Source organism: Lithobates pipiens, unplaced genomic scaffold, assembly GCF_037356315.1.
Source record: "Lithobates pipiens isolate NorthernLeopardFrog02 unplaced genomic scaffold, aLitPip1_a1.2 Scaffold_19, whole genome shotgun sequence".
Lineage (NCBI taxonomy): Eukaryota > Metazoa > Chordata > Amphibia > Anura > Ranidae > Lithobates > Lithobates pipiens.
This window is the reverse complement of record NW_027507764.1, coordinates 420,262,995-420,276,586: the sequence shown is the minus strand read 5'-3', so window position 1 is coordinate 420,276,586 and position 13,592 is coordinate 420,262,995. Positions and strand designations below refer to the sequence as shown.

General features: G+C 45.8%; 1 protein-coding gene across 2 annotated transcripts in view; it reads right to left on the bottom strand.

Moving 5' to 3' along the window:
- Positions 1 to 13,592, bottom strand: part of MIB1 (MIB E3 ubiquitin protein ligase 1) — a 131,790-nt gene that overhangs the window by 101,540 nt on the left and 16,658 nt on the right. For both annotated transcript variants that reach the window (XM_077492557.1, XM_077492556.1), the window contains exon 4: positions 2,783 to 2,887. In XM_077492557.1, coding sequence (XP_077348683.1) covers positions 2,783 to 2,887 — 105 coding nt within the window. The remainder of the gene's footprint in view (positions 1 to 2,782; positions 2,888 to 13,592) is intronic.

The window sequence follows — 13,592 nt, the reverse complement described above, 5'->3', positions numbered from 1 at the left end:
GCACCTGGGGCAGCACAGCTGGGGGTATCCTGTCTCTGTGGACCCCCCAGCGTGATCGCGTCGGGCCGTTCCGCCGGCGGCCGAAAATTTAGGCCGCGGCTTTGAGGCCTTCTGCGGTCCTATGATTCCTTATGGAATCTGGCGCCCTCTTGTGGTCGCCGTTGGTATGACAAACCAGCAATGCTAATGACTGTTTTATATTACCTGCCTCTTCTTCCCTTTATTTAGAACCCCCTAAACATTATATATATTTTTTATTCTAACACCCTAGAGAATAAAATGGTGGTTGTTGCAATACTGTCTGTCACACCGTATTTGTGCAGCGGACTTACAAGCACACTTTTGTTGGGAAAAATAATTTAGTTAATAAAAAAATAAGACAACAGTAAAGTTAGCCCAATTATTTTTTATATTGTGAAAGATAATGTTACGTCGAGTAAATTGATACCCAACATGTCACGCTTCAAAATTGCACCCGCTCATGGAATGGCGACAAACTTTTACCCTTTAAAATCTCCATAGGCGACGTTTAAAAAAAATTCTAAAGGTTGCACGCTTTGAGTTACAGAGGAGGTCTGGGGCTAGAATTATTGCTCTCGCTCTACCGATCACGGCGCTACCTCCTATGTGTGGTTTGAACACCGATTTTATATGCGGGCAGGACAGGGCGCGTTTAAAAATTATTATTTTTTCTGCTTATTTTAACTTTTTTTTTTTTCCACTGTTCTTTTAAAAAAAATGTTGTGTCACTTTTATTCTTATTACAAGGAATGTAAAAATCCCTTGTAATAGAAAAAGCATGACAGGTCCTCTTAAATATGAGATCTGGGGTCAGAGAGACCTCGGATCTCATATTTACACTAAAATGCATTTGAAAAAAAAAAAAAATGGCCCTCTAAGAGCTATGGGCAATGACTTGGAGACGGGGGGGCGGCGACGGCGCTGCTATCTTCCCCTCACTCGTCTCCATGTCAGGCCAGGGACAGGTCCGGATCGCCGTCACGGACCTGGCTCCTAGATTCCAAGCAAATTTGTCAACCCCTGCTCTAGGGTGTTAGAATAAAATTATATATATATATATATATATATATATATATATATATATATATATATATATATATATATATATATATATATATATATATATATAATGTTTAGGGGTTCTGAGTAAAGGGAAGGAGATAGGCTGGCAGGCAGGGGAAGCTCCATTAGCATTGCTGGTTGTAATTCCAACGGCCACCACAAGAGGGCGCCAGATTGCAGAAGGAACCATATGATCGCAGAAGGCCTCAAAGCCGGGGGCTCAATTACTGGCCGGCGGCGGCTCAATTACTGGCCGACGGCGGCTCAATTACTGGCCGGCGGCGGCTCAATTACTGGCCGGCGGCGGCTCAATTACTGGCCGGTGGTGACGTGGCGCGATCACGCCGGGGGGGTCCGCGGAGACAGGATACCCCCAGCTGTGCTGCCCCAGGCGCCAGGTCGCAAATGCGACCTGGCACCCGGGTTTTGTCGAGCCCTGATATAAAGGCTTTATATTTTATTATTACCTACATATAAAAGTGTAGTACATCATCAGTATTAATGATAAAAACAAAGTCGTAAGTGATAAAATAGCTGACTTGTTAGGGTATGTAGATTTTGATGACACTTCTGTGACACTCTTCTCTATATAACTGACGCGTTTCAGGAAGGGTTCAATCCTTTCTTCAGGGGTGTTTAAGAGAGTCACAAAAATTGAGTTCACCCCTATGAATAGCATATGTGAATCGGCAAAGGTGTATGAAGAAGTTTCACTGTGCCTCAGCTTGAGGTGTCTCAGGTGCCCCCAAGCAGACAGCCGGGGCCCCACATGATCCACACTGGGATCCCCCCTGGGAACCACTGAGCGTAGCCACAGGTGGCCAGGTATTATAGAGAATAAGAGGGGGGGGGGGGGGGCAGGTAGGCAGGCTTTTGACCATAAGTTGCCTTTAAATTCCCATTAGAAACTTTGGGGATACTTATATCTTTTCCACAATTTAGGGAAGTTGGCAACAAATATTTATGGCTTTCTGTGGTGGTTCACTCACTGCTGAATCAGACGAATTTTGATCAATGTATGGCTGGCTTAGTGGAAAATGCTTTGTCCTGCCTGCATCCTGAGAGAACATCAAGTCACCTGGCAGGAGGTCAAGGATTGCTTTTAATCATAAAATTAGTCTGTTTGCAAAATTATGATTGTAAGATGTATATTGTGAAATTTCAGTAATTAATGGAGGTTTGTAAAGTTACTGAAAAGTTAAAACAGAAATTTTCCTGCATGCTGTGCTTTTCTAGCAAAAAAAGATGCATGAAATTTTCTGCAACCACGGGTTGAAGAAAAGAAAATCAATCTCCCGGGGGCAAGGAGCCGCCCCTGCTGGCAGAACACAGTGATTATTGCTAGCAATAATCGCATGCAAAAATCCAAAGCTGGTTGTCGATCGATGGATCAATCGGCATGCCCATAAATAGTTCAAATCTCAGCCGGTCCCTGCTGACCAGCTTAAGTAGATAAAAAAGTAGCATTAGAACAGCTGTGATGATCAAAATACACAAAAAACACCAACCATTTCGACCCTATTGAAAAGGTAATAATTGCTTAGCTGACAAAAGAACTTAAATGAAGCACCCAAACTAGTAGCAGATGTAACAAAAGACAGAAGAGAAAGGAGCATACAAAAGAAAGCCACTGTATTCAACTTCAACCTCCCCCACTCCAAAGCATTCCTTGTTTTTATGTAATCTTGGAACTACTTACCATGCCTTCAAAGCCAACTCTGTAGAGGTTTTTAGCACCATTGTCCCAGAGAACATAAGCAGCACTGTGTGGACTTGATGCACTCCAGTCCTGTATCTCGGTCACCTAAAGGGGGTTGCAAAGAAGTAAAAATCTGAGACATGGCTAAATGAAAGCACATAAAGAAAAACAATATTAACAGAAGTTACACATTAGACCAAATATAATCTTTGCTAAACTGGTAAAATAAAGGCAAACACAACAACCTTTTTGATTTACAGAGAATATAAAGCAAATAATAATCAAATCATTGTGCTTATTAATGCCAATTACTAAGCAATATTCACACCTAAATAAGTAACACAATAACGTAACAAAAATACCTAGCTGCCTGGGCTGAAAGATCTAATAATTTGTACATTATTAAAGCCTCGTACACACTACTAGTTTTTTTGTTCAACCCAGCAGGTCAGGGCCGCTGTACTAACAATCCGATGTTAGTACCGCAATCTCCCCTGCTGTGCTATTCTGTTCTGACAGGGGGACACCCCCCCAAGCCAAAACACTCCAATCGGAAACCAGACGGCAGACCTTTTTCTGTTACGACCCTTCGGCGACTGGTTTCTATTGTACCGGCTGATGCCGCAAGAACATTTGGCACGTGTGTAATAGGCTTAATTGTCCTTAAATTCAGAACTATGGAAAATTATTAGACTCCTGGGGTGCAGGAGACACGTGCGATTAATTCTCATAGGCACCTCTGCGCATCTTACAAACACGGGTTTATTCTCAGGCACTAAATTGCGCAGTTAGGCTGCTTTCACACAAAGCGTTGCCCGTTAGCAGTAAAGCACCACTCGTTTTAGCAGCACTTCATAGATGTTCAATCAGCGCTTTTGGCCACTAGTGGGGCTCTTTTAACCCCAAAGAAGGGGTTAAAAACTCCTGTGTTGCAGCGCTTCAGAAGCGTTGCCCATTCATTGATTTATTGCAATGGGCAGGGGTGCTTTGGGAGCGCTGTATACAGTGCTCCCAAAGCGCCCCAAAGATGCTGCTTGCAGGATTTTTTTGAACGTCCTGCAAGTACGCCGCCCGGGTGTGAAAGCAACCATTGCAGAGAATGGGAAGCAGTTTTCAGGCGCTTTTTCCAGCGCTAAAACGTCTGAAAACTGCCTCAGGTCTAATGCAGTGTACAATTTTGGTCGGAAAAAGCTGATGGTTTTCCTGACGAAATTCCGATCAAACTGTCTTGCATACGTACGGTCACACCAAATTCCGACCATCAAGAACTCGGTGATGTACAACGGGACTATGAAAAGGAAGTTCAATACCAAGTAGCCAATAGCATCAATCTCGTAGTTGAATCTCTGAGCATGCGTGAGTTTTTGTGCATCGGAATTGCATACACATGATCAGAATTTCCGATAGAAAGTTATTCCGTCTGAAAAATTGAGAACATGCTCACAAATTTTTGCTGGCGGTCAATTCGGCCAGCTAAATTCCGAAGGAGCCTACACATGGTCGCATTTTCCAATGAGAGCTCATTGGTCTTTTACTGGAAATTCCGATCGTGTGTAAGCGGCATTAGTGTCGAACCACACTGCAGCGATGTCCAACATCGGATGCGATTCACACCGTACTGCAAAACGCATGCAATCTCTGTGCGATGGGATTTCAGCCATACTGTAGGAGGTGCTTTTACTAAAGGAAGACATGGGACTATGTTCCTGCTTTGCAGACACACAGTGTCCAGGCCTTCCCTCCTGTCATAAAAGCGATCTGTCGATCTGACCGACATGCTGGCTCTCTGCTGGATGATCGGCGAGTACCGGTGTTCTGTCGAGAAGTGTTCGGCTATCGAATAGTGCCCAAGTGGAACTGAGCAGAACGGAGCCTCAGAACAGCTGAGTTTAAGATCAGCTGCTGTCTTGCATTGCCGAGGCACATTCTTGTAGGTGAGGGGCGGATATTTACGTGAAGGGGCGGATATTTCAATGATAGGCAGTGCTGGGGACAGAAATTGTATCCATGGCCAAAGAAATCTACAAAATAAATCTTTAGGTGCTATTCATTTTGAACGCTTGCGGGGTGCGTTTCGTCAACTGAAGGGCAGCTTTTTCTATATTACATAAAGATTTCTTTAGCAGATTTATTTGGCCATCGATAAAAATTTGGCCCTTAGCACTGGCCATCATTGAAATATCCGCTCCCTTCATGTAAATATCCGTCCCTCACCTACATGAACGTCCCTCGGAAACACAAGACAACAGCTGATCTTAAACTCAGCTGTTCTGAGGCTCATGCGCAGTTCCACCCAGACATTTTTTCGTTAGGGGGCACTTTGACAGAACACAGGCAGACATCAAGCCTACAGTTCTCACAGATTAGCTCCTGCTGTGTATAATCACAGCAGGAGCGGGCCACCGGCGACGGCACACATGCATTCCCTGCCCAATCCAGAAGTGTCAGATCATGTGATAGGTATGTGATCCAGCACAGCAGAGCCACCTAGCCACCGTATATGCAAGTTATACGGTCAGCAAGAGGTTAATAATTGGTTGGCAATACTAAATGAGAAGCACAATATTTTTGCACATCCTAGCATCAAGATAATTAGGTAAAAAAAAAAAAAAAAAAAAAAAAAAATCGGAACAATATATATATACACACAAAAAATAGATATGAGAGAACTGGTGCATCAATATACTGTATAAGTGTATACTTCTCCACACAAGAAAAAAGTGGTGGGTCCCTCCAGGTATTAGAGGATTTTAGTTTACAAAAAAAAGTAAAATAATAAACACCCGAACCACTCCTGACTGGAGAGAAGGGACAGAACCCCCCCCCCCCCCCTTTCTTCTCACAACACACAGGAGCACAACAGGGGCTGTCAATTACAGGCTATGCGCTCGGTCACCTTTTTTTTTCGCTTGGTGTAAAAAATAAATAAAAAAAATGGGATTTTTGTACTCACCGTAAAATCCTTTTCTCTGAAGTTCATTGACGGACACAGCTCCAGTAATCTTGACCGTGGGGTTATTACGCCACCTTCAAGAGAGGACTAGGCAGAACATGTAATACATGTGAAACAGAATTGTACAGTTCTGCCCAGGGGGCGGTCCCTCTGGTAATAACCCCTCAGCCTGCTTCCTGCAGCTCAGTACGTCAACAAGCAGTATAACGTTAACCAATAAGAAGGGAGGGTGCTGTGTCAGTCAATGAATTCCAGAGAAAAGGATTTTACTGAGAGTACAAAAAACCTATTTTCTCTTTCGTTCATTGACGGACACAGCTCCAGTAATCTTGACCGTAGGAACGTCCCCAGTGTCATAACGAGGGGTGGGAACAGCAAGATAATTTCACCCACGACCAGAGGTGCCGCTAACGGGGGAGTCACCATCTGAACCAACCGCATCAGAACTTGCATTCAACATATGCAGCAGAGTGCACCGACATTCAAAAAAGGTAACTTTCTCTTAACAGAAGAAAGAGTGTAAAATTGCAACATAACACGGCCGCCTGCAAAACTTTGCGGCCAAAGCAGGCATCAGAAGATGTGCTTACATCAACTTTGTAGAACTTTTTAAAAAAGTGTGAACGCACGACCAAGTCGCCGCCTTACACACCTGAGCGGCTATGTCGGAAAGCCCAAGAGGTCCCAATTGCCCTGGTGGAATGGGCCACGACAGGAAAGGGGGGCACCTGCCTTCAAGGCGTAAGCCTGGACCACGATCTGTCTGATCCATCTGGAAATGGTGGATGACGAGACCACCAGTCTTTTTTTCGGACCAGCTACCGAAACAAACAGAATCTGACTTTCGGAAGGGAGCCGTGGCATACAGATATACCCTTAGAGCCCGGACCACGTCCAGGGAATGGAGGGCCACCTCCTTAGGATGTGTTGGTTTAGGACACAGAGATTGTAACACAATGTCTTCATTGAGGTGAAAAGCCGAAACCACCTTCGGTAGAAAAGAAGGTTGCAGACGCAACACCACCTTATCCTTGTGGATAATTAGATAGGGTTGACTTGCAAGACAAGGCCGCCAGTTCCGAAACCCTCCTGGCCGATGTAAAGGCCACCAGAAAGACCACTTTCTGAGAGAGTGTTAAAGGGATTTCCCTGATGTTCTCAAACAGCGGTTTCTGAAGCGCCAATAACACCAGGTTCAGATCCCACGGAGGTAAAGGTGGATGCACCAGTGGGACTACATGCCGGATTCTTGTAAAAAGGTGCTCACTAGAGAGCGAGACACCAGGGATCGTGGGGGGGGGGGGGGGGGGAAGACAGCCAGGGCTGATATCTGTCCCTTGATGGTGCTTAAAGCCAGTTTCTGGTCCACTCCTCACTGTAGGAACAGCAGGATCCTGGAAAAGGAATAGGTGCGCGGACGCCACCCCATCTCCTCACACATAGAGATATAGGCCTTCCACGTACAATGGTATATCTTCCGAGAAGATTTTCGTGTCCTCAACATAGTGGAAATCACAGAGTCAGACAGACCTCAGTTCCTTAGCATCTGTCTTTCAACAGCCATGCTGTTAAAACCAGCGATGGTAAAGCAGGATGGAGAATCGGACCTTGTGACAGAAGGTCTTCTCGCCACCAAGCGTACTAGGTCAGCGTACCAAGGACGCTGAGGCAAATCTGGGGAAATCAGTATCACTGGAATGCCCTCATCCTCCACTCTGCGGAGCAGTCGTGGTAACAGTTTTATCCGAGGAAAGGTGTAAATCAGTCGGTACTGCTCCCATGGAGCCACCAATGTGTCCGACGCGTCCGCCCAGGGATCTCTTGTCCTGGACATGAACCTTCGCACCTTTTGATTGAGCCGAGAGGCCAGGAGATCCACATCTGGTGTGCCCCACCACAGGCAAAGAAGCCTGAACACCTCCTGATGCAGTGACCACTCTCCTGGGTCCAGCATCTGACGACTTAGATAGTCCGCCTGCCAGTTTTCTACTCCCGTGATGTATATGGCCGGTACGTGCCGCTCTGCCCACCGAAGGATGTGAGCATCCTACCGTACTGCAGCCGAGCTTCTAGTTCCTCCTTGATGGTTGACATATGCCACCGTCGTGTCGTTGTCTGACTGGATCCTGATCGGACGCCCTTGTAGTCTCATCATGTAGAGAGGCATAGCCTGATCGCTCGAAGTTCGAACACACTGATCGGCAACTGGGATTCCTCCCTTGACCAGAGGCCCTGGGTTGATTGTACTCCCAGTACGCCACCCCAGCCAGTCAGGCTGGCGTCCGTTATGATCACTGTCCAATGAAGAGGTAGGAACGATTTCCCGGACCGAAGGGCCGGAGATCTCAGCCACCAGAGAAGAGAGTCCCTGACTAACTGGCTTACCTGAATCTGCCGATCCAGGGATAATGGAGATTTGTCCCATTTTGCCAATATCTCCTTCTGCAAGACTCTGGTGTGAAATTTGGCATAAAATACCGCCTCAAAGGAGGCCACCATGAGGCCCAGGAGTCACATGCAGAAGCACAGCGACGACCACCTGCGGTTCATCAACAGCTTCACCGCGGCTCTGAGAGTCTGCAGTTTGTCTGAAGCGAGAAGCTCTCGCTTCCACGGAGTCCAACAGCAAGCCTAGGTACTCCAGGCATTGAGTCGGCACAAGAACCGACTTTTTGAGGTTCAACACCCACCCAAATTCCTGCAGGGTTTGCATGGTGATTGCCACATCCTCCTTCAATTCTGAGGCGGAATCTGCTCTCAGGAGATCATCTAGGTAACCCATGATTGTGATCCCACGTTGTCACAACCACGCCAAAATTGGAGCCAATACCTTGGTAAAGACTCGGGGTGCTGAGGCCAAGCCAAAGGGGAGAGCCACAAACTGGTAGTGATCTTCCCCTACTGCAAATCGCAGAAACCTCTGATGCCTGAGGCATATGGGTATATGCAAGTACACGTCCTGGATGTCCACAGACGCCAGGGAGTCCCCCCGATGGAGTGCAGCCACTACGGAGCGAACTGATGCCATTCTGAACCTCTGTCCTTTCACAGAGCAATTAAGGGCTTTTAGGTCCTTTTTGGGGACTACAGATTGGAATAGAATGCCTGAAACCTTTCTGTTTCTGGAACAGGCACTATCACCCCATGGCTGAGCAGGTCCCTTACTGCTCCAAAAAGGGCCTCCCGGCTAGCCAAGGTGGCCAAGAGAGGAACTCTATCTTGTAGCCAGGTGAAATCAGTTTTACAGACCCTTTGGTCTGACAGCCGAGATTCTCACCAGGCAGAAAAGGTCCGTTGCGAGCTTCCCCATTCCTTGTATATGAACTTATCGAAATAAGTCACATACGGAAACCCCTTAGGTGTACAGGCTGGCTTACGGTCCCAAAAGGGACCGTTACCTCAGCAGAGGATCCTGCTGTATCCTGTATTTTCAGGGTATCACGCACAGCTGTGATAAGTGCTCCAACTAACGTTTTGCCTTGCACGGACCCGGAACCATCCTCACTGTCTGATCAGTCCTGGTCAGCGTCCTCTGACACATCAGAGAAGGGCCGCCAGTCACTGCGGGGCCCGAGTGAGTCAGAACTCTCCCCAGAGGGTCCATACCAGGTGACGGGGCCAGCGACGTGTCAATTATTGACTTCCTTCGCTAGTCCCGGCTACCTGGAGCCGAGTTCAAAATGAACGAACTGACTTTTCTCCGTGTGTGGGCAAGTCCGTTCATTTCAAAAGTCCGGCGGACTCACGCCATAGTCCAGCGGACCTAGTCTGCCGGAAAAGTCCAGTTGTGTGTGGGCAGGTCTGCTCGTTCGGAAAGTCCGGCGGACTTTCCGGCAGTTTGTCCGCCGGATAGTCTGATCATGTGTACGCGGTATTAGTGCTCTGGATTGAGACAAGTTCACACTATAGAAGTTTATGCTCTTTTCATATTTCATGACAGAGGTTTACAACCATTTTACTGTTTGCAGGGTTAGCAAAAGAAGATATTATTACAAGATTGACTTCTGACTGGTAAAAGTAGAACCGTTTCAATCAACACAAAATGCTTTATAATTTAAATGTGGCTTTATTTTTGTTGGTTTGCTTAGCAATGGAATACCTAAACTACTACATTTGCTTAGCAAACACACAGGGAATGGGCAGTCAGATGTTGGATATTGAAAATTTGCATTTCAATGAGCATTATGTGGCTAACCAATAAAAGGTTAAGTCAGCTAGTTTAAAAGGCCTCTGTAGTTGTCACAATTCCACACCATATGCCACTTTCACCCATTAATGGCCACAGCTAGTGAAAGGTTCACACGAAGCATGAAATCATTTATTCATACAAAGGCATGCATATGAAGTCAAATGAAAACCCAGCATAAGGAGCACACTTTCATTTCAAGCTTCAAGCCGGTCTCTGAACATGCAAATCATTTCAAAACTACACAAACCTACGTATGTATAAATAAAATGTTAATCATAAAGTCCAACTCCAGGAATTTAAAAGCGGTACTAAAAAAAAAAAAAAAAAAAAAAAAAAAAAGTAAGGCTTTTTTCACCTGGTGATCTGGCAAGTAACAAACCTCCTAAATTAGAGTGCCTCCACTCGGGATGACAGCAGTATTGTCAGTCTGGGACAGGGGGAGCCGTGTTAGATGTACTAGCAGATTTGGATACATTATCAAATTAAGCCAAACTAACTTTCACTGCAGTTACAACAGTTTTTTTTTTCTTTGGGGGATAAAGATTTTAGACAAATAAAAGCTGATCATTGTTATCACCAGTGTTAAATGATTTGTCTCAACACTCTAACACCCAAACAAAATTCACGTCCTTTTTTCCCCAAAAATAGAGCTTTCTTTTGGTAGTATTTGATCACCTCTGCGTTATTTTTTGTTTATAGAGCAAAAAGTAAAGAAGTGACAATTTTGAAAAAAAATTAAAAAATGCATTATTTTTTCACTTTTTGCTATAATAAATATCCCCAAAAATATATTTTAAAAAACAATTTTTTTCCTCAGTTTAGGCCAATATGTATTCTACATATTTTTTGTAAAAAAAAAAAAAAAAAAAAAAAAAAAAATCGCAATAAGCGTATATCAATTGGTTTGCGCAAAAGTTATAGTGTCTACAAAATAGGGGAGAGTTTTATGGCATTTTCATTTAAAACATTTTTTTATTAATAATGGCAGCGATCTGCGAATTTTATCGGGACTGCGACATTATGGCGGAAACATCGGACACTTTTGACACTATTTTGGGACCATTGTCATTTATACAGCGATCAGTGCTATAAAAATGCACAGATAACTGTGTAAATGACACTGGCAGGGAAGGTGTTAACCACTAGAGGGGCGATGAAGGGGTTAGGTGTGTCCTAGGGAGTGATTATAACTGTGGGGGAAGGGCTACTAGACACATGACAGCAATCACTGCTCCCGATGACAGGGAGCAGCGATTTCTGTCATGACACAAGCCAGAACGGGGAAATGCCTTGTTGACATAGGCACTTCCCCGTTCTGAGACTCCGTGACACAATCACCAGGAGACCTGCATGCACGGTCAAGGCGGTACACTTGACGGCGCGTATGTCTGCTATCCTTGCCTCTTAAAGGGGACGTACAGGTACGCCCATTTGCCCACCGCTGCCATTGTGCCGATGTATATCGGCGTGCAGCGCTTGGCAAGTTGTTAAAGTGGATATAAACCCGAATCATGAAATTTGAGCTGGGCACATATCTGCAGCGTTTTCTTATCTCTCTTCAAAGCCCCATGCCTTTCTCCCGCACCTGTTCTTCTGTTATCAGCATGATGACTTCTGACAAGTTCTCCGACACGTGATAAAACCAGCCTGAAATTTGTGTCAAGTTGGGTGCTATAGATAGATTAGCAGAAAGCTGCTCTACTCAAAGCAGAGCTCTGAAAGTCTCTGTCTATGTGGAGGGGGGGGGGGGGGGTGCCCCTTTCCTCCAATCAGCTGTCTCCCTGTGTACACTGCTGCATGAGGAAGTGAAAATCCTAACACGTTTTAAACAGTATATAAAGCTGAAGACAGCAGATATACATGTAAAAATGTATGTAGGGAGATTTGTTGCATCCTTGTGTATCTGAGGCTGTTCAATTCACTGGGTATATGTGAGGGTTTGCATCCACTTTAATACCATTTTTTTTAAATGCACCCTTGCAGTGGGGCCTCCCCATACTGCAAGGGCTGAACTTACATATACTCAGTCCTTGAACCCAGCCCCTCTGCCCTAAGCTCTGGTCTGTGGGCGGAGCCTCTGTCATATACAATACATGGACATTACCCTGTTTTGCATGTTGAGAAGGCTAGAGCAGTGTTTCTCAATTCCAGTCCTAAAGGCGCACCAACAGGTCATGTTTTCAGGCTTTCCATTATTTTGCACAGGTGATTTGATTAGTTTCACTGCCTTCATAATTACCACAGCTGTTTAATCTGAAGGAAATCCTGAAAACATGACCTGTTGGTGCACCTTGAGGATTGAAATTGAGAAATGCTGGGCTAGAGTGTGGCCAGAGCAGGTCACAGCTTACAGGACAGTTCTAGACATAACAAGCATTTAATCTTTGAAGTTCAGGAAGGAAAGTAGGGTGTAGCCAATTGCAAGGGTGAAATATTTTAAACTCCTAAAATTAGGTTTTAATCACTTCCGCTCCACCATATTTACCCCCTTTCATGACAATTTTTGCTTTAGGTGCTTTTTGGCAAAAAAAGGTTTTATGGTCAGTTAAACCCCTAAATGACAACAAACACAGTACAGGCAGCTGCAACTCTTAAGCCCCGTACACACTATCAGATTGTCTGCTGAGTTTTTCCTTCAGATTTACCAAAACCATATAATATGAGGTCAAACCTTAGGAGTTTCAATGTGTATGCAATCAGGCAGGCCCTTCTACTACATGGTTTTGGTAAATCTGAAGGAAAAACTCAGCAGACAATCTGATAGTGTGTATGGGGCTTTAGTAAAAAATGCAACAGCAGTTGTTACTAAGCCGGTGGTGGCGTTCTTAACAACCGATGAGTCATCAGCTGTCAATAGGTTTTCCCGCTGCTGCTTAACCACTTGCCGACCGCCGCACGACGATGTACGTCGACAGAATGGCACAGGCAGGCATATGGGCGTACCTGTACGTCCCTGCCTTCCCGCGGGTTGGGGGCCCGATCGGGCCCCCCCCCCGGTGCCAGCGGCGGTCGGTATCCGTTCAGGAGCGATCCGGGATGAGGGGGCGGCCATTTGTTCATGGCCACCCCCTCGCGATCGCTCCTGACGAATGCAAGTGAGGCGTGACATCACTTCCTCTCCTGTAATGTAAACACAGGCAGAGGAAGTGAGGTATCGGTGTCGGTATTTTTCGTTCTGGCACCGAGGAGAGAGGATCGGTGAGTTGCACCAACACGACACTACACAGTAGAACATGCCAGGCACACTCTCACCCCCCCTTCACCCCCCGAATCACCCCTGCCCCCCCAGTCACAGTGACACCAATTGCATTTTTTTTTTTGCATTGGTGTCATTTGTGACTGTAATAACTGTTAGGGCAGTTAGGGTTAGCCCCCTTTAGTTCTAAGGTACCCCCCTAACCCCCCCAATAAAGGTTTAACCCCGTGATCACCCCCCGTCCCCCACCCCACTAAGGCTGGGTTCACATTGCAGCACTTTATGAGAACGGATGTGATTCGCACCGCACTGCAGTGCAAATCACATCCGATCTCTGTGCGATTCGAGTTCAGCCATACAGATAGTATGGCTGAATTCGCGTCGCACCCGCCGCAAACTCGCACGGGACCCTTTTTTTGGTCCGCAGCAGAATCGGATCGCATGGGTGTTCACACCATGCGATCCGAGTTTG